Source organism: Girardinichthys multiradiatus, chromosome X (assembly GCF_021462225.1).
Source record: "Girardinichthys multiradiatus isolate DD_20200921_A chromosome X, DD_fGirMul_XY1, whole genome shotgun sequence".
In the NCBI taxonomy this organism is placed as follows: domain Eukaryota; kingdom Metazoa; phylum Chordata; class Actinopteri; order Cyprinodontiformes; family Goodeidae; genus Girardinichthys; species Girardinichthys multiradiatus.
In genome coordinates, this window is record NC_061817.1 from 17,658,899 (window position 1) to 17,684,383 (window position 25,485).

Here is a 25,485-nt window from a genome sequence, read left to right on the forward strand (position 1 = left end):
CAGGATAGCCACTGTTTTTCTGTCAAAACTGTGGCTCAAAAAGTAAGTAAATAAAATAATAGAGATTTGGACAGGCGTAATCCTGTACTGTTATACACATCTTGATTAAATTTTTTGTAACACCACAATAGCCTAGTCTATGTGTACTGTCATTTCATGACAATTGAGATGCTGTTGTCTCTATAATTTGTTGTTTTAACTAAGGTATGAAATTAAACATCGTATTAAAAACTATTTTTTCAGAAGCCTCCTTTCTAAAATGCTTTCTCATTGAAATATAATTAGGACAAACAACCCCACAATGGGGTTGGTTGTCACAATTGCACAATTTGTATTTGGTGGTGTGTACTTTTTGAATTAATTTCTCTTGAGAAGGTTAAAGTCACTCTATTCCGACCAGACACTTTAGGCTTCCATTACACATTTAAATTGTATAGATTGAGCATAGCATTGTTTTAGAATTTAAATGAACGCAAAAGGTCTGACAACCAACCTCACTCTGCCCTACTTCATGAGGTGAAGCCAAGTCTCCACCTTGTGGACTATTTGTGTAATTCAGCTTCACATCTATGTAACATGCTTATGCTTTTGTCAATGTTGGCACAAATCTTGATCAAAACTAGACAGAGGGATGTCCAGAGCTGGCCCAGCTGTGCATACTTTTTCTTTAATGAGCTTGCAGATGCATACCCAAACGCAGCAAACCTAGCCACACCATCTTGTATTATTTTAAAGTGGTCTTAATCATTTGTTAAGCAAGCCTTTTAAAAGGTATTCCAATGCCTTTCTTTAGTGTTTGGATGCTTTTGTGTTCATTTTCTGTGCACATGGCCATGATAGTATACCATGCAGAGGTGAAGAAAATGAAGAAGAGTCAGACCTAAACGTAGGAAAAAAAAAATATCGATGGTAAATAAAAGGTATCCAAGATTAATGCATTTAAAACTTGGGAGAAAAATCCAGCAACAATGAAAAGAGATGCAACATCCTTCATTTGATCATTCACTGTATGCCCTTTAATTGGTACTTTTCACTGTAGAAAGTTACTGTAAACGACAGGATGGAAGCCAGATCACTTGGATAGTCTGACAGGTGCTGAACACAGCAATGGCTGGAAAAGACAGTAAAACACAGTAAAATAAGAGCTGGTTTCAACCCAGAGTGACCAGCAGATGGCGCATTTGGAGTAGGAATTGCCTTGCGTCAGGCATCTCATCTTTCCTGAAAGAAAATGTTCTGACTGCACATTAAATGCAGTACATTAAATGCACATGAAAACTGGAAAAAAATCCTTATTGTAGCAGCTTAAAACCTATTAACATAATCTAAACAAACTACATATTAGCTTCTGAATTAATTTGGAAGACCACTACTCTGACAGTATGATGTTTAAACTATGCAAGCAAGAAGCATGTTTTCTCCATTAAATGGTTGTCAATCACATACCAAATAATTCCTTGAAATACAGCTTCCTACAAGAATATGCTGCAACAGAATATTTTGAAACTTCAAGATTTCATATCTATATGCATGCAGTTCTAACACATTTAATGCATTACTTCAAATGAAATGTGAAGCACTGGCCAGTTTCTGATCTTCATGCAAAGTTAGGGGAATAAAATGTTTTGCCCAAATATGGTCTCAGGGAAGCGGCACGCTGACGCAATCGTTGCTACTGTTGCTTTAAATGGCTTCAGGAAACAAGGGCTCCCACGCACGTCATGGGTTTTCCTCAGCAAGGCCCCACAAGAGCAGGATGTGCCTAATATGGGCATCTGTCTGTTAACCCCAACCCTCCTCCCTCCCTTTCCTTTCTGTTGTTTCCTGCAAAAGGAAGCAGCACACTGGGGGATGGGTGAGACCAGAAGGAAGCTTGAACTAATAATACAGCTTCTCTTCTTGAGTGTTCCAGATAGCTGCAGGGGTGGAATGTCATTCATTTTTGATATGAGGGTGACTAATTATAGACAGAAATTCCTTCCACGGAGTCAACTACTGCTGCTCCTGCTTATGCACATCAAAATAGCCACTTGTACATTGTTAAACGTGTATGTACAAACATAAACATGTCTGTAGACAAGTCAGCTTCTCGTTAGGTTTACCAGAAAAGGTTTTCAGAAAAACTACAGTTATTTTGAATAACAGAGTAAAATTACAGCAGTTTTGCTCAATTAAGATGTTGTACAAAAAACAGTTTAACATAATACATATATCTTTTCTGAAGAACCTTTTCAATATAAGATTAAACCTTATTTCTTATGATATACAAATTAACAAATCTCAAATTGTTAAGTCTTCAGTTCCAGTGCTAAATAATTTCACCAGCAGCCAAACTGATGGTATTACGGTCCCAAATATTGTTTATATGCAAATAGGGAGCTGATAACTTCAGAAACTGTACAAAAACCGATGGTAAAAAGTCTTGTTACATATTTAATTTGTGTAGAAAACTTCTAAATAGAATGGATGAATTACATTGTTGAAGACTAGGGCGGACATGCGCTAATATGTCGAATATTAGGAATCTGACATTTTTGGTTCCACCAAAGGTTTGCAGATTTCTTCTAATATGTATTGGAAAGACATTTTGTGTTCCAGCAATTTCTGACTTTCATAGAAATAATTCTCACTTTCAGTCTCATATTGTTGACTTTGAACATCAGGGTCACAATTATGGCTAAATCCTATATTTATTTATTTTTGTCTTTTAGCTAGGACCTTAAAAGTCATATTTGTTACTTTTTGTCATAACTTTAAAACTCAAAAAGTTGGCATCAACTCTTATAACTAAGACCTTAAAAGACAAACTAATTTGGACTAAATATCATAATAATTATTTAGTTATTATTTATATCTGTTAGTTCAAATACAAAATTGTAATTTTTTATCCCATATTTATGACTTTGGAAATTAAAATGTTGACAAAATCTTTTAAGTATTACTTTATATCTCTTGGTTATAACTCGTAAAGTCACATAACCGTGGCTTTGACTGATAATTGAAATTTTGGAAAGAAAATTTCTCTTTGAATGTGAAAATTATGACTTTATGACATCTCATGGATTTCAAAGTGAAAATGTACAATTTTCAAACTCATATTTATGACATTAATTTTCATAAACATGAAACAGGCTACCATATATATATACACACACGTTATTATGTGCATATATATCCATACATTTGTGCCTTTTTGAAATATGTGGCCTTTTTGAAATCTTTGTGACCTCGCTGTTTTACAACAGCTTTTATTTATAATCTTAGGACTGGCATTAAACTAAAGTTAGAAGCTTATTGAAAATAGTTCACACTTGACTTACACAGCTGCTCCACGGCTGATAGGCGGGATTGATGACGCTAAGCGAGTGTGACGTCAGCGAGGTTATAAGTATCTGTCCCGCGTGGAATCTGTATTGTGTCTGCGAGAGAAGTTACAGCGGAGTGACGAGGTTGTTAAAGTGATTGTTTTTGTCTTCCTGGGATTAGTCTCGAAACAAGCTGCGAGATGGAGGTCAGCGCTGAGGCCAAGAGGATCATGGTGGTGGCTTTGGGGAAACTGTACAGCTCCCGCACGCAGCGTGGGGGTCTCCGGCTGCACCGGAGCCTCCTCTTGACTCTGGTGATGAAATCCGCTCGGGACATTTACCACGCCGCACAGACGACAACGGCTGAAGGTTTGGAAGAAGACCGCGAAGACCAACAGCCCTCTGAGGTTGAGATGACCACAGAGACGAGCGGCACTCCGGAGCTCCAGGGCACAGCTTCTCTTCCTCTCATGGCCACCGACGCGGACGTTCAGGGCCGAACGCAAAACCAGGAGAATACGTGTCTGAGCGGGCCGCCGCACCACACGCGGAAGAGACGGGGCAAAGCAACGGCTGAGCCGGACTTCCTGCCCTGTAAGAAGGCAAAACTGGAGTACGGGACTGCTCAACAGCTCATTGTCACTTCAGTTCTGGTGGACTATGCGAACTGTAGTAGTGAGCTGGGACCTTCTCCAAGCCCCATCCCCCTACAGACAGTCATAGCAGCGTGTTGAGCGCCCTGAGAGAGGTGTTCAACACCCTGAAAGTTTTCAACTGGGCCCCGTGGGAGCCATGATCGCCCACTACGGTGCGCCTGTTCCAGTGTCTGGGAAGAGCCACGCCAGGGAAAGCGTGGCTCTGAGGGGACTCTGGGCACCTTGGGCCTGTTTCAGTTGGAGCACGGCAGTTCCTGCGACTCCGTGCCTCATAATGTCTTTATTTGAATGCAGGAGGAACTCCGGAAAGCCACAGTGATTGGGACTGTTTCTGCGCTCGTTGACTTATTTACACCAATATGTGAACTCTGTTGCTGCTTCACACAGCAGACTTAATGTAAGCTTGTTATTGTCTACATGTTGACTTAATATAGAAGATGTGAACAAGTGTAAAATTATCATTTACAGCATCTACCTCAGTATTTATTAAAACTTTTTTACTTGATAAAACTGTCTAGAGTGTTTTTTTTTTTTTCCTTGAAAACACACTTCATCCATAGAGATCAATGAAAGAGGTTTACATTTAGTAAAACTCAGTGTGAAAGTGGTGCCTTTGGAACCTTGATTGGGTGCTGAGAAGTTGTTTTCCTTCCCCCACAGTTTCACATCCCCCATGCTGATTAGCACAATAAAAGCAGGGACAACTCAAAAGACTGTGATCCTGAAGAATGAAGGGGGGGAGGATGCAATAAAGCCATTGACTGGCCAAATACTGACAACAATGGAGTGATTGTTGCTACTCAAGTATTACTACATGGTTGTGGGTTGAGTTAGTTATTGTTTTTCCCGTTACAAGCATGAAAATACTCTTGCATCATTAAAGTGAAAAACAAATTGTTTAAATAAGTAAACCGCGACGTAAATAAGTTTCCTGTAGCTGGTGTGCAGGGATTCACCAGTAGCTGTGTTTGTTTTGGGGGAAGGGGTAATACCGCAAAAGGGGAAAAACGAGGAATGCAGGAGGGGGGTGTATGGCTGTGTGAGGCCCCAACAGAGCGCTTATTCTTCCAGCTGAAACCAGAGCACCGTCTATACACAGATCTGGATGAGTCTGGTCATGCCTGTGAAAGTGCGAGCGTCATACACATTACACACAAATACACAGACTGGTTTCTCTCATCAACTCATGATGTGTAAAGGAGGCACTGCTCAATATATTTACATTATAAATCTCAGACACCTATAGGAAATGTGACCTAATTATTTTATCTTCCACTAATGAATTACAAGGAGTATACTTATTTGTTTTGAACATGTCTCCTTTAGGATAACCAGGTACTTTCTATTAGGATTTGTTCAAATCATTAAAACTGAGCACAGTCCAGAACACTTAGTTGGTATATCGCCCAGCTAGAAATTATAAAAAGGCAATGTGGGAACAGCAGGACAAGGTCAGAGCGATCGGAATTCATCATTAAACACAATGTAAATGTACAATAATAATGTTATAACTACTAGCGTTAACCATCTGGTCGATACACAGTCTGGACTACATCACATTCTACTGATTCATTGAATGTATTAATTATTAAAGACGGCATTTTGCATCTCAGCAAGCAAGCAACAAGTCACATGGTAAAAGTTGGCACCCGCTCAGATATATATATATATACACAAACACACACATATATCTAAACAGGATCCCCCAATTCTTTGTCGGGTGACACAAATGATGCACAGCCACTTCCAGCATCCGTCTCTTTTCAAACGTGGAAAGAAGAAGAAGAAGAGCGACTAAATGACAGTGATGAATATGTGCAGTACCTTGCTATATTACTGAAGTAAATTTTATAATCTTGTTTCTACCCCAGCTTCTTGTTCATACCTGTCAGCTCCTTCTTTAAAACATTAGTACTTCTAGAACGGAAACATTAAATCACAGTTCAAATAAATTCCATAATTTCGAAAAAGGTTTATTTAGTTAAAGAAATAATCTGACTAATTTGAGCAACGAAATTATAAGAAAAAACAAAAATTTCACTTGGCTCTCCTCAGATACCTAAGAGTTAAAATGTGTGATAAAGCTAGCAGGTCTCAATGCCTCAATTATAATAAAAACATGTTGATAGAATGAATTAAATTTGAATGTAAACTCTCTGCATGGAGTTTTGCATGTTTTCCCTATGCATGTACAGGTTCTCTCTGGATACTCCGGCTTTCTCCAATAATCCCAAAAACATGAATGAAGGTTAATTGGACTCTCTAAACTGCCAATGTGTATGAATGTGTGTGTGCATGGTTGTTTGTCCTGTGTGTCTCTGGCACAGTTCATTTCTGGCACGTCATAATCTGGATTATTGGGAATATTTGAAGTGATCATTATAATTCTGACCTTCAAACTTACATGAATATAGACCTCACTGTGTTCATCTTGAATGTAACATACACTGACAACAGCTGTCACTGTCAATCAGATTTCAGTAATTTCAGTGAAGAACTAAGTATGCATAAACTCACATTAACACAAAACAATACTGAGTAAAAAACGACTGTGGAAAATAAGACAAAGGCGTGTGCATTCTCTCTGGATTTTATTCTTTAGGAAGAGATCTGTTTGGAATTACAAAATGCACTGGTAGAAATAGCGGTGAGACTGGCCGAGAGTGAGAGAGGTTAGAGTGTGAGAGAGACTAGAGCTAGAGAGGAAGGAAAAAAAGAGGATGTGAGTGAAGGATCAAAGGTCCAACAGCCAGTTAGAACGAGAACATTAACAGATTTGGCTAGCTCCTGCACCACCTGATCCACACACAAGTAGAAATACACCATTTTCTGAACTTTTATTTTCTCTCTGTTTTTCATTAAAAACAGTTCTTTTATGCGGTGTCCTGAACTTGGATGCGTTGTGTCTCAACCCCATGTAAATGAAGAAAAGAAACAAGACTTTGACTCTTACCCAAAGTCTCTTCAACGTTTTAATTTTTTTAAATATTTTTTCCTTTTTTTGTTTTCAAAAATAGAAGAAAAAAAGAAACATTGTTTTGTTTTTTGTTTTTTAAAAAAAAAAAAACATCTATCTATTTATACATCTTTTTTTCTTATTTCTCTGAATTAATTAATGTGCTTTTTCTTTTCTGTCCTGAAGATGACTTTTAACCCACGGTGTGGCATGCACATAGCACATGCATTTCTGGAACTAGATTTTTTTCTTTTTTTAAATATTTTATACTTAAAAACAAACAAACAAAAATACTTTTTTCTCCCCGTTACGACTTTACATTGCTTTTTGAAGAACTCGTGTGGTAAATCAGCGTGTTAGTGGATTTTGCTGCAGCATATACACAAAGATGGGAAAGTGAATGCTCAGGCTTTGCACATCTCATTCAGAGGTTTGACTGACAGCACACACGCTCACAAACGCAGATAATTGCAAACTGTCACAATGATATGACAGACATGTTCAAAACTTGAAAAGGATTTCTGCAGACAAAATATAGAAAACAAAAGCAAGCACAAGAAAAAAGGTCAGTTATCAGAAACACATTCAACCCTGTACTTACATACGAGCAAAAAGCCCACTTCCACACATCACAACCAGGAGCTACATACCTAGTTGCTTTCTGATTTAGTTTTTTTTCAGTGTAGTACTTGTTCGTGACATCCCACTAAGGCTGGAAAGACACTAATAGGCAGTTTTTATTTTTCATTTGTTTGTTTTTGATGCATTCTCTGGTCAATGTATGATAGGCCTCCAGGTTAAAGATGTCGGTCAACTTAAAAACAATAAACGCGAAAACAACAGTGCTGGGGCTGACAGTGGTGTGTGTTGATGACCGGGTTTGGTTTGAGGCACACAGAGAAACACACTGACAATGAATCAGAAGCCACACGGGAGCAAAAAACTCAGAATCCAGGTGATTTCCAGGAAAACAGCAAAAGCTCAGATGTCATTTCTCCAACCCTTCTGAACTTTGCTACGATGCAGTTCGTTCACCTGCTGACAAGGTGAACACTGATGAGGTGGCCTGTAAGTGAAAGAAAATGCTACAAGCACAACGCTCAAAAGTAATTGAGTTTTACTATCACATGGCACCCCCTGGAGGTCACCAGTGGTGTCATAAATTTGGGTTTATCACCTGCCTGAGATAGCCAAGAGTATCTGGCTGTAGACACTGGACAACTGGCCGAGCTCTGCTGATAGGTAGAATCAGCTCCAAGTCGAAAACATGTGAGCTATTTACAAGTTTTACAGAGACTGCATATACGACGGAAACTGTCTATTCTCTTTGTTTGATTCATAAGCTTTATCTACTTGATCTTACCAAAGAAGCTTTATTGTTTGATTGCTTCATAAGAATCACAAATGTGGATATTCTAAAGCTGCACTGCATTTTAGTGTGACAGCACACCCTAAAACAAGAAAGAAAGTGCGATTGTACAGTGTCGCATTTGGTTAGTTTTCATTTTAACTCTTATATTCCAACGTTGTTCAGAAATGAACCAGTAAGATTGTTTTCCTGCAATATTTTTCTGATATAAAATTGTTATCATTTCATATTCCAGCGATTCCTCTAAAACTGTTTTATTGACATCATGCCATTTAACATTTCAACTTACCTCTCGTACATTTTACAAAATTCAGTTTTTAGTATTATTACTCCAAGCTTCCATAAGTGGTTCAAAAATAACCCGCATTCATTTCCAGTGGAATTTTATGTGAATATTTGATTCTGATCATCTGTGACTGAAGGCAATATACAAAATATTTACTTGTGATAATTCGGCTATATCACAAGTGTCACCTTTAGATTTTGTTAAACATTTAAATATTATATACATTATCGGGGGGAGGTGCAAGTTTTTACAATACCTGCCAAACATCCTTGCCAAGCGTGGTGTGAAAATATTCTGTGTTTATGATGCACATTCCCAATGCAATAAATGGAATAGGTTAGACCGGAAATAACCAGTGGAAGAAATTCTTAAGAATCAGGTAGAAAACTTTGTCCAGCAGCTACGCACTCTTCACAAGTGTGCCTCTTACACAGCACCTCCTGGAGAAGGGTCTATGAGGAAGGCATCCAAATCCAGGGAAGTTCACAGTACACAGAATTCAGATTTAATGGCAGCCTCACCATGGTCAGCTACGTCAGGAAAAAAAAGAAGGACTGTTGTGCTTCTAAGCACAATACATTGCTGCAAGTGGTGGATGAAAACAGCAGAAAAAACAAAATTCATTACATACTACAATAAGACCAAAGAAAGTGTGGACACCATGAACCAGATGGTTGGCACCTACACCTGTTAAGTGTCAAATGTAGTGGTGACTCACGGTGCTGTGTTACAATCTCCTTGACATCACCACCCTGCATACCTACACCTTTTTCACAACTCAGCACCCGGAGTTCAAGAGTGGTATCACCAATGCACGACAGCTCTTCCTCACTGAGCTCTCTAGGAACCTTGTCAAACCACACATGAGAATATAAGTGGGAAGCTGCCCCCAACTGCAAACCCAAATCATTTAAGCAATGGTGTGGGGGGGTTCATCCAGGTGAAAGACACAAACAGGGCTAAACAAAGAGAGGAGGAATCAGATCTGCCCAACTAACAAAGACTGTAAGGTCAGCAGTCGGTGTGGGAAATGCTATGTACATGTCTGCAATGATCAGAGCCAGAAACAAGTAGTCTGCCACAACTGCATACAGTGAGGCTACAAGACAGAACAAGACAGACAAATAGTGTTCCACATACACCCTCATGCGCACACATACTCTTATACAAACACAGGCACAACATGGATATTGATATCTTTCTATTGCTGTTGTGCAATTTTCTTCAAATATTCAAAATATTTTAAGAGTTTTGAAAATGTTAAAAATAATTAATTGGAAAAAAAATGATGAAGGATTCAATCTTGTGTTAACACAATTATAATACAAAATACATCACAACATTATTTTCCATCACAAAAACACATTGATTCTAACACAGGTCATTTTTGAACCACTTATGGAAGCGTGTAGGGTCTTGTCACTTGTTAATCTTGAAACCTGAGAGAGGATGCCAATGGTTTGAAGTATTTTTGGAATTTGACCAAACCAAAATTTATTCTTGTCCCATGTTAGTATCACCATTATATATGGTTGGACAGTAATACAGTATTAAGGTATCCAAATATAGGGGCTGTAACGCTTTAAAGAAGTTCTGTAAATAAAAACACCTCTAAGTCTTTCTCTTACTCCCAATAAATTCTAATGGTGCATTCAAGCAATTATCCAAATGAGTTGTTGCATCATCATGTCAGGGGTTACTGTTTACACTTGAATGGCACTAAGTGCAGTACCTCTATGAACACAAGGTGTCTCTGTTGAAGAAAAATAATATTGCTACACAACAGTAATGACAAGAGAAGAACAATGTACACTTTTCACACATGAAAGCAAACATAATAGATTTAGCATAAGGTGGCAGTTTATAATGGCAAAGTCAAAAATGTGTTGCAGTGTTGCTGTCGAAGACTGAAGACAGTGCAAGCTAACCCTCCCTGGGCACTCAAAAATAAATCAACTGTCAATGTTAGCCCTGCTTTGAACAATATAAACAAAAGTATGACTGAGGCATAATGACAAATAGGAAGAAGCAAAAACAAGTCTGTCTACATATTAACATTTGATTTGCTCTTTTTTAACATCAAAGAGTGGTTCTTTAATTGGAAATTTTAAGCTTTCTGAAGAGGGAAAGGGAAAGAGCAGCTTGTGGAGATCAACAAATAACGATGTAACATCACCTTAAGGGTGCTAGAAGCACACCTTTGGTTGCTGTGTCTCCTGCTCAGACCAGATGAGCATGGTTTCTAATAAAAACAATCTTTAGATTTATTTTGTTCATTCATATTATGGCGTTAATAGCCATTTGGGAGCTTTGTAATTTATCTATTATTTTTATCTGGTGGTATTATTTTAGTGAAAAAAACAATAGCTTGTGTCTTTAATCAAAGAAAGTAATGTTAAAAATCTACGACAAACCCTACAAATACCCTAAATTACATGCCTTTTTCATTACAAGCCTGTCTCAGCAGACACTAATACCATATTCCCCAAACATGTTTTTTTTTAAGAAGGCTTAACGGTATTGAACAATTTACATAGCCCAGCCCCCCTCAACCTTTGTTTTAAATTAAGCCCACAAACAAACTCTCCCAAAGGTGGAGGCTAGCTTCTCCAGGCATTCCCAGTCCAGAGATTACGTGTCCACCTACCACTGGAACTGAATCCGCCTACCTCCAGAGCTCTGCTAGAATCTGTGTCTGTCACCAGACTTATCTCGAGAGAGGACAACCAGAAAATGTTCTCCCACAGTATGTCTGAGTGTAAGAGGTCCACCACAGGGTTGGAAAAAGGATTACCTGAGCTCCAAATAATAAAAAGAACAAAAAACTAAACAGAACATCCATCTCATTCTCACAATCACTAATCAAATACAAGCAATTACATTAGCAGTTTATCCATTATTTCCTTCAGAGACAAAGAAAAACAAAGATGAAGAGTTTCTCTCCTTTATGTGCCTTTCTATTAGTCTCTTCCTCTCTGATAACTCTGTTTGAGCCCCAAACCCTGGAAGACTTTAAGATTTGAGTTACTGATTTGTCTGACTTTTAACCACATCATAAACCACATTACAAGTAATTTAAAAAAACTCAATCCATGTTAAATTTACCCTGCTACTCATTATATCATAATCACATGACCTTTGTTACAAAAAAGTTACTTTCACTAAAAATATGTGCATTTCCAGCTGTTTCAGTGGCAGGCATTTGGCACAGAATGGGACAGTTGACGAGCAAGCAAAAAGTTTCATTCCCCCCAGATAAACATAAACTAACTATCCCATTTCGCCTGTAGCCCTCTGTCATTTGATTTTTTTGTGAAAATGAAGGTACGGCAAGAGGAATGTCATTCAGAGCACAAAGAGAGAAACAGAAAGTATTTTTCAATAAAAAAGAGAGAAACCCTACAGACAACAGGAAGGGAGGAGAAACCCCACTCTTCCCAAACAGACAGTAGATTCTCATTGTTTGTATCCTTAGTATTCTTTTGTAGCATTCATGCAGGATTCCATAAAGTGTTACAACTCTGCAAGTCTTAAAAAACGAAGCTGTGTGGGGTGCAACAGAAGATTCAAGCTTCGATGTTCTGAAGAAGAAGAGGAGGAGGAAGAAGAAGCAGCTGAAGGAGTAGAAGAAGAAATACTGCAGAAAACAGTTATTTGTTTGTTTGTTGTTGCTGTAATCCGTCTTCAATGTTTTTTTCTTGGTCATGGGATAAGGTTGGCTAAAGTTTTTTTTGTCTCTGGGAGAAGTGGGTTGAATATTGCCAACACACCCATCCCGTCCTCTGGCTTTTTTTTGGTCAGAGAGACGTTTTAATACCCCTGCAACACTTTCTAACTCTCCCACCCACTTAGCCTTCTCACCGTTTACAGGCAGAGGGCTCTTTGTCAGATTTAAAAACACAGATGATAAAACTCATCAATATTCATTTGGTGGCTGGGAGAGTTGGATTTGATTTTTTTTACAGCTAACTTGACAGTTAGCCTTGAGAAGCTTAAAAAAAGGAAAATAAAAGGTTGTTTCTTTGTCTCTGACTTTAAAGTGTCTTTAATCGAGTCGCAACTCTTGACATCTTGTAAGTGGCTATAGCTCATTGCCAGAGGCATAAATTAAGACACAAAGAGTATCGTCCATCATCTGTCCTCCCTTCTTTGAAAACTGAAATCTGAGCTTGTTCTCTTTTGGCATCAAGAGATGATCAACAATGCAAGCAGAGCACAAAAATTGTTTCTTCTTGTTTTTCCAGATTCTGCCTTTGCATTTTCGCAATGTCTGCTTTATGCTGATACCAATTTTTTCATCCAGTGAAGCATCCATTTGGCACCCCAAGAAGTTCGGGTGATTAAAAATAATGACCAGATGAAAAAGAAAGGTTGTGGTTTCCCTTGGCAGTCACTGCTCTGGCTAAGAGCTTTCCATATTTTTCAGTCAATTAATAATACATCCCTCCCCAGTCCCCAGGGGCTAGCACCAATCGTCTTCCTCCGTCTCACCATAGGGTTCATGCAGTCCCTTGCGGGGACCCCTTGGATGTCCAGCTGGAGGAGGAACCTTGTGAGGCCCAGTGTGTGGAGGTCCATGGAGGTGTGTGGAAGGGGATGATGATCGGTAACCATTTGGTAGACGGCGTTGGGCAGCAGGCTGAACCTGGTTCTGCACAGGCCCAGTCAGGGCTGTGGTGGGAGGAATTGCATGGCAGACAGTCCTAGGTGAGGTGCGAGTGGGCTGTGGGTGGGGGTTGTTCACAGAGTGAGGCTGTGGAGGAGGAAGGGGATGGGGGTTGTGAGGCTGTGGTTGTGTGGGAGGAGGCAGTGGGTGGTTGGCCAGGGCATGGGGGTGAGGGTTTCCACCTTGCATGGGACTTGGCTCGTAGGCAGGTGGTTCATGGTGTGGATCATAGTCCTGGTACTCCTGATTGTAGAAGCAGGCATCCCCTTCCATGGAACCACCCCCTCCACCTGAGTCACCCCAGCGAAGTGGGGGATGATGACTCTGGCGGGGATTGCCATGGTGGGCTATTGGGATTCCAGCTGGGGGTGCACCCTGCCCTTGGAGAGGCTCTGGAGAAAAGTGCCGGGGGCCTGGGGCTGGGGGTCTGCACTGCGGTCCCCCAGGAGGTGTGGGCATGGACTTACGGACTACAGGGGAGTATGTGACATGGGGTCGGGGTGTGGCAGGTGTCTGAGGCAACTGTCGGCGACCTCTTCGTGGTGTACTGGTTCCCGAGGTTGATGGAACTGGACTTCCGCTGACTGAACTACTGCCCTACACAAAAAGTGAAATAAAGCAAATAAAAAGAACGAACCACAAATTCAAAGACACTACATGTAGAATAAAGCAGAAGATGATGAAGACAGAGCATAAAACAAAAAGAGGAGAGAAATAATGCCAGAAAGACAGAAGAAGCCAAATAGAAAAGAAAAACAAGGCAAGAACAAGATTTAGCACAACGATAAGAAGAGAGCACCAATCATGATGTTTGTGGAAGAAAATAAATAAAGACATCGAACATCAACAGAGCAGTGGATAAACAAGAGTAAAGGAAGGGGATATAAGGGATGAGATTCCAAACAGCACCATACAAAAAGAAGCAATATGTCATGTAGAGGAAAGAAAACAAAAGACGACAGAAGAAAAAAAAAGTTAAATGGTTGATTTGCAGAACAGCAAACAAAGCAGAGGGTAAGTATTGAAAACAAAAACAGAAAACGTCTTTAGTTAACTAGAGTTAACTGTGTGGTATTTATTTTGTTTATCAAGACTTAAAAGGTCATGTTTAAGGAATGAACATTTAGTGGTGGTATGTGATAAAACACTAGCAAGCTAAAAATATCACAGCTGGTCACAGCAGAAAGGTAGTCAAATATACATTTTTATTAGAGATGCATTGAGAAATTGGCTGAGAACCTGAATCAAATGATTTTCAGCTTGATTGGCCCTGACAAGTGATCTGTTGGTTTGAAACATAAATAGCTTGTTTTGATCACTGAAAGCACTTACCAGGTTGCATTAACATTACTCTTCAGTGTAGATGCTACTACTGAGTAAGTAAGATTTTTTAATAATCTATGGAAAAATCTTTTTGGGATTAAAGAAATCAAAACCTTCTTATAAATAACCAGTTTTTTGCATGATTATAGTGGTGTATTGGCATTGTATATTTGGTAATGAACCCTAAGTTTTTGGAAGGCATTCTTGCCATCAGCCTTATTTTTAGCTCCTTCCACATATTCTTGATTAGATCTATGTGCCTAGGCCACTCCAAAGCATCAATATTAATTCCAGTCAGAAGAAATATGTTGTTAGAACTAAAAGATTATTTTAAACCAAAATCTGACATCAGTATGAGCAAACTTAACTGGTTGCTAAACTGTATTATAATGCACTAACTGAAACGCTACGTTTCAACATAAAGCCTAAAGCATTTCACAAATCACAAACTGTGTTCAAATAATCTCTGTTTTGTTTTTGTTTTTTTTATAATTTATCTGACAGTAGGCAGGAAATAGGGGGAGAGAGGGGGAGACATTTGGCAAAGGTCTCCAGGTCCAGGACTTGAACCTGGGACAGCTGCTTTGAGGACTGTAGCCTCTATACATGGGTCGCGCGCTTGACCCCTACACCACCAGCGCCACACCCAAATAATCTCTGTTTAATATAGAATAATCCAGTCCAGGTTTATAACGCCTTGATAGATTCTGACTTTTAGAACAACACAAATATTTTTAGAAAACATAGCACAATATCACTTTATTCAAGTGGTGAATCAGAGGGCAACTTTAGTGTGTTCTTATTTACTTGTGTACTATTGCTGCTAATACACTGGCAAGCAGAATTGAAATGGTATTCGCTTAGGAACCATAATTTATTAGGTATTTTTAAAAGGTGCATACATTTTTTTCTGCATTAATATTTGTACGTTTTTAAAAAACCATACAAATATCACGATAACATGAAAAAATGTGACCATGATAACTTAACCCACTTAAATTTAAAGGAAATTTAAACAGCGGTTGTGTGACACACATTGAGAAATATGTCTCTATGAAATCTCAACAGCCTACACAAAGTGGCTGTGAATCACAACTCAGTGCCAAGTGATTCATTAATGTTTTTTCCCTCTCAGAGTCACACATGTCAAGATCGTGGTCCCCACTAGTCTAAAATGAAACGTACTAATCCATAGTTGGCACACAGGTCAGCAGTGCTAGAATTTAGATGCTCATGCATTGCAGTAAGATGGTGATTTAAGGATAGTTCTGCTTTGCAGAGCTTGCATTCAGCTTGCAAGTAGACAATAGGGCTATCAGACTAGGGATGCACAATATTAGGAAAATATGCAATATGCTATAATTTTAATGACTTGCAATACATAAACAGTTGAAAAGTGTTAATCTCTTTCTGCTTTGGTGTCATGGCTTACACAGACTGACGTTATCATCTTCTCACCTATTTACCTTCTAAAACCTTTTTATGCTGCATTAAAAAAGTGTCATCCCATATATTACAGGCATAGTTAGTCTAAATGCATGGTTCCCTAAATAATTAACTTAAATGATTGTGTCCAAAATGTTGGAAAAACTTGTGTGGGAACCAGTTATATATTTTTTTTAGATCTTAATGATGATTTTTAACAGCATCAGTCTGTTTTTAGGAAGCAGCACAGTTTGACTACATCTGCTGCCAAAGTGTGATAAGAAGAATGATATCATTGAGTCTTTATACAATAGGAAATAACATGCTGCACTCTTCACCGATCTGTCAAAAGCCTTTCACACAGTAGATCACAAACTTTCATTAACAAGGCTTTTGCGAATAAGTTTATCCAGTCAGGCTGTTGGCTGGTTCAGAAATTATCTGTCTGAAAGAATGTACAAGAGTGTACAAATGGGAGGATCATGCTCCTCATGTCTCCCTATAACTAATGATGTTCCCCAGGGCTCAATTCTTGGACTTCTTTTATTCATTATTAATTTTAATTATGTCTGTCAGAATCTATCACAAACCATGCTTCATTTTTATGCAGATGATGCTACCATTTATTTCTCTTCCAATTCTCTTGTGCAATCTTTTAAATGCCTTCAATCTGTTTTTAATCAGGTTCATTTACATCTGACACTGCTCAAATTAATATTAAATGAAAATACAAACAAACAAACAAACAAAAAAACCTTAATCTCATTTGTTTTCAGGAGGTCAATGACTATTATCAATTATACCAACAATTAAAACAGCAAATGAGAGAGAAATTGAGATAGTCAGTACTTAATATCAGCAACATTCCTTCCTCTTCTGGACTATGGTAACTTATTTGTGAGTAGTACACCTGTGCACAATTGCAAGATTGCTCTACATCTTATCACTAGTTGTGGATATAGTGTTCACCCTTGTCATCTGTATGCAGCTGCTGGTCATTCTTTCCCTTTCTGTTCACAGACAGACACACATGCTCCTTTTTGTGTATAAATGTATATTGGGAGTACTTCCCCATAGCTGACTGCTTTTATGACTAGGCACCACATCCTGTGTGGACTGTACTCCCAGGCTTTTCATCATATGTTTGTTCCCAGAGTTACAACAGAACTGGGCAAGATAGCATGTAAATATGCTGCCCCCTCAACCTGGAATAATTTTCAGCAAGAGTCCAAACTAACAGAGCTAATGACACTTCTGAAAGACTGCGAAGAAGAAAGCTTAATTAACTGCAATTGCCTTTAAGACACGTTTTGTTTTTCATTATTTTTTTTATTCTATGCTTTTAAAACTATATGCATGTATTCCACTGTAAGAATCTAATTGTTGATAGTTGTAAATGGTGCTGCTTTCTTGCCAGCTCCCTCTTGAAAAAGAGATTTAAATCTCAATGAGGTTTTATCTGGATAAGGTTTATTGTGATTATTATCATGTAATTATCTAACATTTATCGCATGCAGTGATATTACAATAATGATAAATTTGAAATATAGTGTGCAAATCCAAGGGAGGTGGTGAAGACCATAATGTTCTCACAACTTTCTGTAGATCATTGCAGATTTCTGTTGTTCCACACTGTGTTGACAATGCAATTCTGCATCCACAATTTGTTTTATAACTGACGCCGATGACGCCAGCTGATCATTGTAGCCCAATCTCTGTCTGTCATTTGAAATGTTGGATTAGAAAGTGTTGGCAGCTTTTGGGAAATCTCAGCATTAAGATGAGGATCTGCATTCTCTAAGGAATACACACAGTGATTGCTATTCCAGTATTGCTAGAAGACCTCAAAGCAGGAAGGCTAGAAAAAAATATTTTTAATGCTATTCTTAAATTGTATTATATAACAATACTTAAAAAGAATTTGAAACTGACTAAAATCAATATCAGCAGGAGAAAGGTTTTCAGAAATCAGCCATAAAATTCAGTTCCACGCATCTCTAATTTTTATGCATATTTGTTAGACTGTTGGAGACACACTGACTTCAACAAACAGACAGGGCTCAACAATACATTCTGTATTATTATACTCAAAATAATGCAGATCTTTATGTGAATGTAGTAATAAATAAAACGGTTTTCAGGTTATTTTTTGACATTGTCAAAAGAGCCTTTGATTCAATAGCAGCAAGAAGGAAAAATATACAAAAATACATAATTTGGTCTCAGTTCATCTTTTATAAATCAGGTAGAATCTTTCTGCAAAGGACATGATTTATGGCACATCTATCATCTATGTGTCTCAAGTCTCTTTATCATTTGATAATATAGAAGGTAGCTACTATCAAATTAAAAACACTAGAAATTGTAAAACTGGAATACTAAATAAGTGTTTACAGCACATGCAAATACTAAATAACCCTGAAGCCCACCTGTCTGTGCGGGACACTCTCACGGCCCTCGCTGGGTGATCGTGACCAGCGCCGTTCCCGATCTCTTTCCCTATCCCTTTCATGTTCCCTGTCTCGGGAATGCCTGTGTCCATACTCGCCACCTCGTTCTGGCACGTAGCGCTCCTTATCCACAGAACCATGATGGTGGTGATGATGATGGTGGTGCTTACGGTCTTTAGATCGACCCCGATCTCGGTCCATCTCTTTTGATGTGAGGTCACCTGACTGTGTAGTCGTGCTCATGTCTGTATGCAGGCATGATATTAGATTTATAAGTGGGGCTAAGTATGTTAAAAACACATGATTGAATTTACAGATCATTCTCTTGATAACCTAAAAGCAACATATGTTAATGCACACTTCTATTTTCTCTGACCTGTGTCAACTTCATTGTAGCGACAGAGGGACCTCTCAGACGCTCGATGACCACGATCCTTTCGGCGGTGACCATGTCTGGAAGCTCTCCCCTCCTCAGGTATTGAACACTCCATGTGGTAATCGTCTGCTTTGTCTCTGTGACCTCGCCCAGACCTGCTGTGGCCCAGAGACGAAGCGGACCGTTTCATGGGACTGTTGTCACTGATGGTCTAAGGGCAAAAGAGAACCCACCAAGAGATGAAGAGAAAGGACTTTTTGTTGTGACTTCAAGATGCCGTTTTTTTGCGCAGAAATGGTTAAAAGAGTATGCGTATGTCCTAAATATCATACATTTTTATGTAAGCTTCCTATTGGCATTTTTCTAAAAACTCATCTGAAGTACAAGATCTGTGCATTCACTAATGTAACAAGCATGCTCCTTCAAAATCACTTTAAAGGCAAATAAATTGTATAGGACAGAGGTTGGCAAAGCAGCCTAAAGGGCATAGTTGGCCTATCATCGCTATAGAAAGCTTGATTTATGTCATATCTATATATTTAAAATTGTTACAATTACTGCTACCTAGAAAAATACCAGAGATCATTTTAAAAACTTAAACCTGGTAAAATTGTGAACATTCATAAACAATCAGGGTTCCAGATAAAATGTTTTTGCTAGCAGCACTTGGGCTCCTGAAGAAAAATAATTGCAATAAGTAAGCCAAGATTTAGAAGAACTGCCTAAATTAACACTTTAATATTTGTAGTGTCTTCACTCAATTAGTGAGGACACTAAGAGTATGAAAACAATTTCACAGAAAATACCAGGTTTCTGTTTCATTTTAAAGGCAAATATCACAGATTAAAACAGTTAATTAACCTGAAATAAGACAAAACCATTGTCAGGCAGTATAGCTATTTTCTCACAACACATAATTAATAGTTACAGTGTATGAAAGATACCTCCTTTTAAATGTTATTTCAAGAACTGTGTTTGATTAGGATGTTTTAATTTTCTGTGGACCCATTAGATGATTCCTGCCATAAAATATTGGCACCTCTAAGAGAGCAATGGAGTTGGGGGGCTGGTTAAATGGTTACTGCCATTTACTGTAAATGGCAGTCCCCTAATTAAGAAAACAAGCAATAAATAAATAATACAAGAAATACAATAAAAGGAGATATTGGCAAACTGCCATGCCTTTCATGCTTCTTTGACTTGGTTTAGAAATGTTTTATAGGAGTCATTGCAACTTGCAATACTTCACTCAGAATTGCCCTAAACATGGCACATTCCAGGTTGCAAAACAGTTTTCTATTTCCACACCACGCGTGCCATGCAGTTTTTGTTTCCTGGCCTTAGTCTCCAAGAAAGGACTGCATGGACAGGTCATTTGGTGCAAAACTAGATAATCTTTTCTCAGAACTAAATGTTTTTGACAGCTAAGCTGACCAAGATTTAAGTATTAGAGATCAAAATAGCCCAGCAGGATATAGGCTGGAAAATGCATAGAAATTTGAGAATTTCAACAACTTCTACATTCCCTGTCTATTTGCTCTATTTTTTCTTTTCATACTCCATCTCTCAGCACACATGCATGCACATTTTCTATTGATACATTTATCTCCTTAAGTTTCTCGCATGCAAGTTGAGCAATGCTAAGTGCAGACTTGGACACAAACAGAGGATTATTGACATCAATAAAATTAAGCAGACAGGCTTGAGGACACACAGCAACAAAGCAGTGGCAGCAGCTAAGCAAAGAGGAAAGAGTCATATGATCCAGAGAAAGTAGTAAGAAAAGTTATGAATGAAGTCAGGCAAATTTCTGCCCAATTCCAAACTTCAAACTGTATGGTTTGAAGGCTGGAACATGCTGTAGGATCATGGTAACGGCACTAGGCTGGTTTAAATCTTATTTGTCTGACAGATTCCGGTTCATGTAAATAATAAATCATGATCAAACTCCAGGGTTTGTGTGGAGTACTACAGGGTTCAGTGCTTGGGCCAATTCTCTTTATATGCTTCCAATAGGTAAAATAATCAGGCAGCATGGGATACATTTCCACTGTTATGCTGATGATACTCAGCTTTATTTATCCATAAATCCTTATGAATCCAACCACTTAGATAGACTAAAGACATCGCTTGAAGACATAAAAACTTTAAATTTTCTGCTTCTTAATTCAGACAAGACAGGAGTTGTTGTCTTTGGACTGGAGTCTTTGAAAAAGAAATGCCTTAGTCAATAAATTAATATAGATGGCATTAAATTGACCTTTGGTAATAAAGCAAAAAACCTTGGTGTATTTTTGACCAGGACACATCATTTAAATCCTTGATTAAACATGTTTATATGATTTCCTTCTTTTACCTCCAGAATATTGCAAAATTAGAAATATCCTATCCAGGATTGATGCTGAAAAACTAGTCCATGCATTTGTTACTTCAAGGCTGGACTATTGTAATTCTTTACTATCAGGATGTCCACAAAATGCAATTAAAGCCTTCAGCTGATCCAAAATGCTGCAGCAAGAGTTCTGATAAAAATTAAAAAGGGAGACCAAAATTCTCCTATTTTAGCGTCGCTTCATTGGGTCCCTGATAAATCCAAAATAGAATTAAAAATTATCCTTCTCACATATAAAGCCCTTAATGATCTAGCTCCATCATACATCAGAGATCTGATTGTTCCATATATTCCTACGTATATTCCTACCATATATTCCTACCATATAGCACTACGTTCTCAGACTGCAGGTTTAATGGTGGTTCCTAGAAGTAGAATGGTATGGAAGCAAATCGTTACCATATTTCAAATGAAAAAGCATTTTCAGAAATGCTTTTTCATTTTAAGAATGTGGCTGCATTGTTTGACTCATAAATGAAATTAGTAATCAATAATCCTATTTGCATTTTAATTTTCTTCTTCAAGACTGCTCATTCTTTCACTTAATTAAAATGAAAAAGAAAAAGACATTTGAGATTTACTTTTCAAAATATGCCCCAGCAAATAGATACCAAAATTCAATTTGAAATGTAAAATTTGAAAATGAAAAAGCATTTCCAGAAATGCTTTTTCATTTTAAGAATGTGGCTGCATTATTTGACCCATAAATAAAATTAGTAATCGATCATCCTATTTGCATTTGCATTTTCTTCTTCACGACTGAACATTTTATGCCATTATCAAAAAGAAAACAAAGCAGAAATTGCTTTTTCATTTTCAAATTTTACATTTCAAATTGAATTTTGATATCTATTTGCTGGGGTACATTTTGAAAAATAAATCTCAAATGTCTTTTTCTTTTTCATTTTAATTAAGTGAAAGAATGAGCAGTCTTGAAGAAGAAAATTAAAACGCAAATAGGATTATTGATTACTAATTTCATTTATGAGTCAAACAATGCAGCCACATTCTTAAAATGAAAAAGCATTTCTGAAAATGCTTTTTCTCTTGAAATATGGTAACGATTTGCTTCCATAGAACGGGAGGCCGATAGTTTAGTTATCAGGCTCCTCTCCTGTGGAACCAACTTTTAGTTTTAGTCTGTAAGGCAGACATCCTGTCTACTTTTAAGGCTAGGCTTAAAACTCTCCTTTAGGATAAAGTTTATAGTTAAAGTGGCTTAAGTTATCCTGATGATCTCTTTAGTTATGCTACTATAAGCTTAGGCTGCTGGAGGAAATAATGACCACTTTCCCTGACTCTGCTACATTCTCCTACTACTCTCCAGTGTTGCATTTTTCGCTGTTATTTCAGCTTTCAACTTTGTGTTCTCTCTTTGTTTTTTTTTTCTTCCTTGAAGCTACATCTGGTCTGGCTCTGTGTTTAGCTGTGGCACCTTCCTGGAAGGGGGGATTGGCTGAGCTGCTGATGCCAAAAACGTAATGTTCTCTTTCTACAGATGATTCACTTGTCTTTTTCTCTCAGTGTTTAACCCTGTCTCTCCTAGACATATCTACTGACTGAACTTCTACTGTGACTAACTGTATGTGCTCTCTTTCATACTCTAGACTTGAGTTCATCTGCTTAGGTGTCTTTATCTCCTAGATGAAGCCACTAAAGGAGCTACTACCATTAATGTTTTACTTTTCTTTCCCATAGAAAGTCCTCCTGGAACACTGCTTCTATGTTCATTTTGTGTCTCTGCTTTCTTCTCTCAAACACCTAGCCTGGTTCTGCTGGAGGTTTCTTCCTGTTAATAGGGAGTTTTCCTCCCCACTGTCGCTACATGCATGCTCAGTATTAGGGATTGCTGCAAAGTCAATGCTCACTGTCGCGACATGCTCACCCAGCAGGAGTGAATGCTGCAAGTCATTGATGCAATCTGCTGGGTTTCCTTAGAAAACGTTTTTAACAATTTGAATAATAAACTTGACTGCACTGTTTGATAATAGGGATCAATTGGAATGTATGTACTTGACTTGAAATATGTATGATTCGACTGAATTGACTTTGTAAAGTGCCTTGAGACAACATATATTGTTAATTGCTGCTATATAAATAAACTGAATTCAATTGAATTAAGGTCTGAACCTACTTCCATCAGTTTGGAAGCTGGGGCTGGCATAAAATTTCAGGATTTTTTAACTCCTTCTCAGATAACTTTCCCCTATAATAGTACATGATGGACACAACATGAAGACATCACATTGGAGGAAAATAAAACATAGAAAGAAGAGGTTCAGAATGATGAGAGGAACGAACGACAAAAGACAGGGTACATACACTTAGATTACTGCCACGGTGCTTCCCTTTCCTCCGCTGCTGTATGTGCACAAAGAAAACACGCATACATACACAGCCACAAAAACACCAGAAGTATGGTCACACATGGAGCAAATCCATGAAACCAAGAGAGGGGCAAGGAGGCAATTAAAAAATAGAAGGATGGTTTGGATACAATGAGATAGGATAAGATACACCAAAACAAGTAAAAGCAAGGGATGTTAGTGGGAAGGTTCAACCCAGACAAAGATGGAGTGCCACAATGAAGAAAAGAGAGTGGGACAGAAAGAAAAGGAGGGAAAGATTAGACACCAAAGCAGCAGTGATGGTGAAAGAAAAAACACTTACTGCTAAACACTGGGAGTGGTATGCACCACAACAGTGCCATAGTGGCACTCAAATTATCACTAAGGCGCAGGTTTGATTGGCTAAATGGAATTTGTATGCCTAATTCATTTTAGCATTGTTAGAAAGCCTAATCTCAGTTTATTATGTCAAGCAAATATACAGTACCATGCAAAAATACTGACACAATTTATTCATTTTACAACCACCCATTTGTATATGTTTTTTTTGTTTGTTTAGATATTATGTTATAGACAAACGCAAAGTGGTGTAAAATTGTGACGTGGAAGGAAAAGATTACATGGTTTTCCAATATTTTCAAAAATTCCAAGTTTGAAGTATCGTATCCATACAGTCAAGCTCAAAACTATATATACCCCTGGCAGATTTAGGTTTGAAGTAATCTTTTAATTTAAGCTGGAGACACCCTACATGATTTATGGCCCAATTTTACCCCTTGATTCCCTGTCGGAGAGAATCTGTGCCAGTCTGTACTAGTTGTGGTCAGCTGGCAGGGCGGGTTGGCACAAAAATCTGTGTGAGATGTTGTGAAGAATAAAGTCTGCAAGTGTGTGAGGAGGTTCAAAATGATCTCAGTCGCTGCAAAAAAAACCTGTTTGAATTTTTCTAAAGTGTATCTGGAGGTAGTGTGAGCTGATCATACGTGTTGCCAACAGCCATCGACAAAAAGAGCCTGAGGCACTGAAACAGCTGTGAACTGACTTTTTACCTTGATTTGTTACAATACAAGATTATGAACATAAACGCAAAGCAGCACTGAGCATAACACAAACTATAAATGTAATTACAATCAAGTAGTAAAAAACAAACCTTAACAACAAAAGACAGATACCAACATCCAAGACTAAAACACATTAAGCAATGAAGTATCTTATTAAAACAAACTAAACAATTAACGTGTTGACACTCTTGATTAATTTTTTTTTCCAAATAGAATAAATGTATTTATCATACATTGTTAATGTTCATTTGTGTGATCCAGTCCAAACATGATATTGTTCCCTGTTTTGATAGAACTATTATTTGGAGAATAAATCCAACATTTAATTCCAAAACCCCCAAACTCAAAACCCCATATACATGTTTAAATTCTCAACAGAAGTATAATCAAAAATAAATTCAACACTACCCAATCATATTCACTTATGATTTAAACTTCATGTAATCTGTTTTATTTTACTGCCACCTACTGGTGTGTTTGTTCCTTCAAAGTGTTGCCCTTGTAAGAGTTTGATGTGTCCAATTAGCTTTAGTTTGGTTTGGAGTGGCCCAGCCAACGTTCTGAGTAGAAGTTGAACTAAAAATTAGGGTGATGGCAAAGAGGCCTACCAACGTGAAAGACTTGGAGCTGACATGCCACTTTTAATAACATGCAAATAAAAACAAATACTTTTTTTTTTTCAAATTAACAAATTCCTTTTACATTGTTTTATAATCTTTTAGGAAAGCCTTACTCATTCCCTATCAGAAACAAAGTTTTGGTTGAATGAAAATTATTTCATATCTGAATCTGCCATGGGTATGAGTAATTTTGGCCTTAACTGCATATATTTATCCTCATGAGTCAATATCTTGTAGAACCACCTTTTATTG

At 37.9% G+C, this 25,485-nt stretch overlaps 2 protein-coding genes across 2 annotated transcripts in view; one reads left to right on the forward strand and one right to left on the reverse strand.

Moving 5' to 3' along the window:
* The first annotated feature begins 3,401 nt into the window (after nucleotides 1-3,401).
* Nucleotides 3,402-4,466, forward strand: LOC124863158 (immediate early response gene 2 protein-like). Its single transcript, XM_047357421.1, has one exon. It carries the CDS (start codon nucleotides 3,506-3,508, stop codon nucleotides 4,037-4,039), a length of 534 nt encoding a protein of 177 aa, XP_047213377.1. The 5' UTR covers nucleotides 3,402-3,505; the 3' UTR covers nucleotides 4,040-4,466.
* Nucleotides 4,467-6,535: 2,069 nt separating this feature from the next.
* Nucleotides 6,536-25,485, reverse strand: part of LOC124862209 (voltage-dependent P/Q-type calcium channel subunit alpha-1A-like) — a 108,567-nt gene continuing 89,617 nt past the window's right edge. The window contains exons 46-49 of the mRNA XM_047356033.1: nucleotides 23,527-23,565; nucleotides 18,813-19,023; nucleotides 18,416-18,681; nucleotides 6,536-13,835 (exon numbers count right to left, since the gene is read on the reverse strand). Coding sequence (XP_047211989.1) covers nucleotides 13,035-13,835; nucleotides 18,416-18,681; nucleotides 18,813-19,023; nucleotides 23,527-23,565 — 1,317 coding nt within the window. The 3' untranslated portion in view covers nucleotides 6,536-13,034. The remainder of the gene's footprint in view (nucleotides 13,836-18,415; nucleotides 18,682-18,812; nucleotides 19,024-23,526; nucleotides 23,566-25,485) is intronic.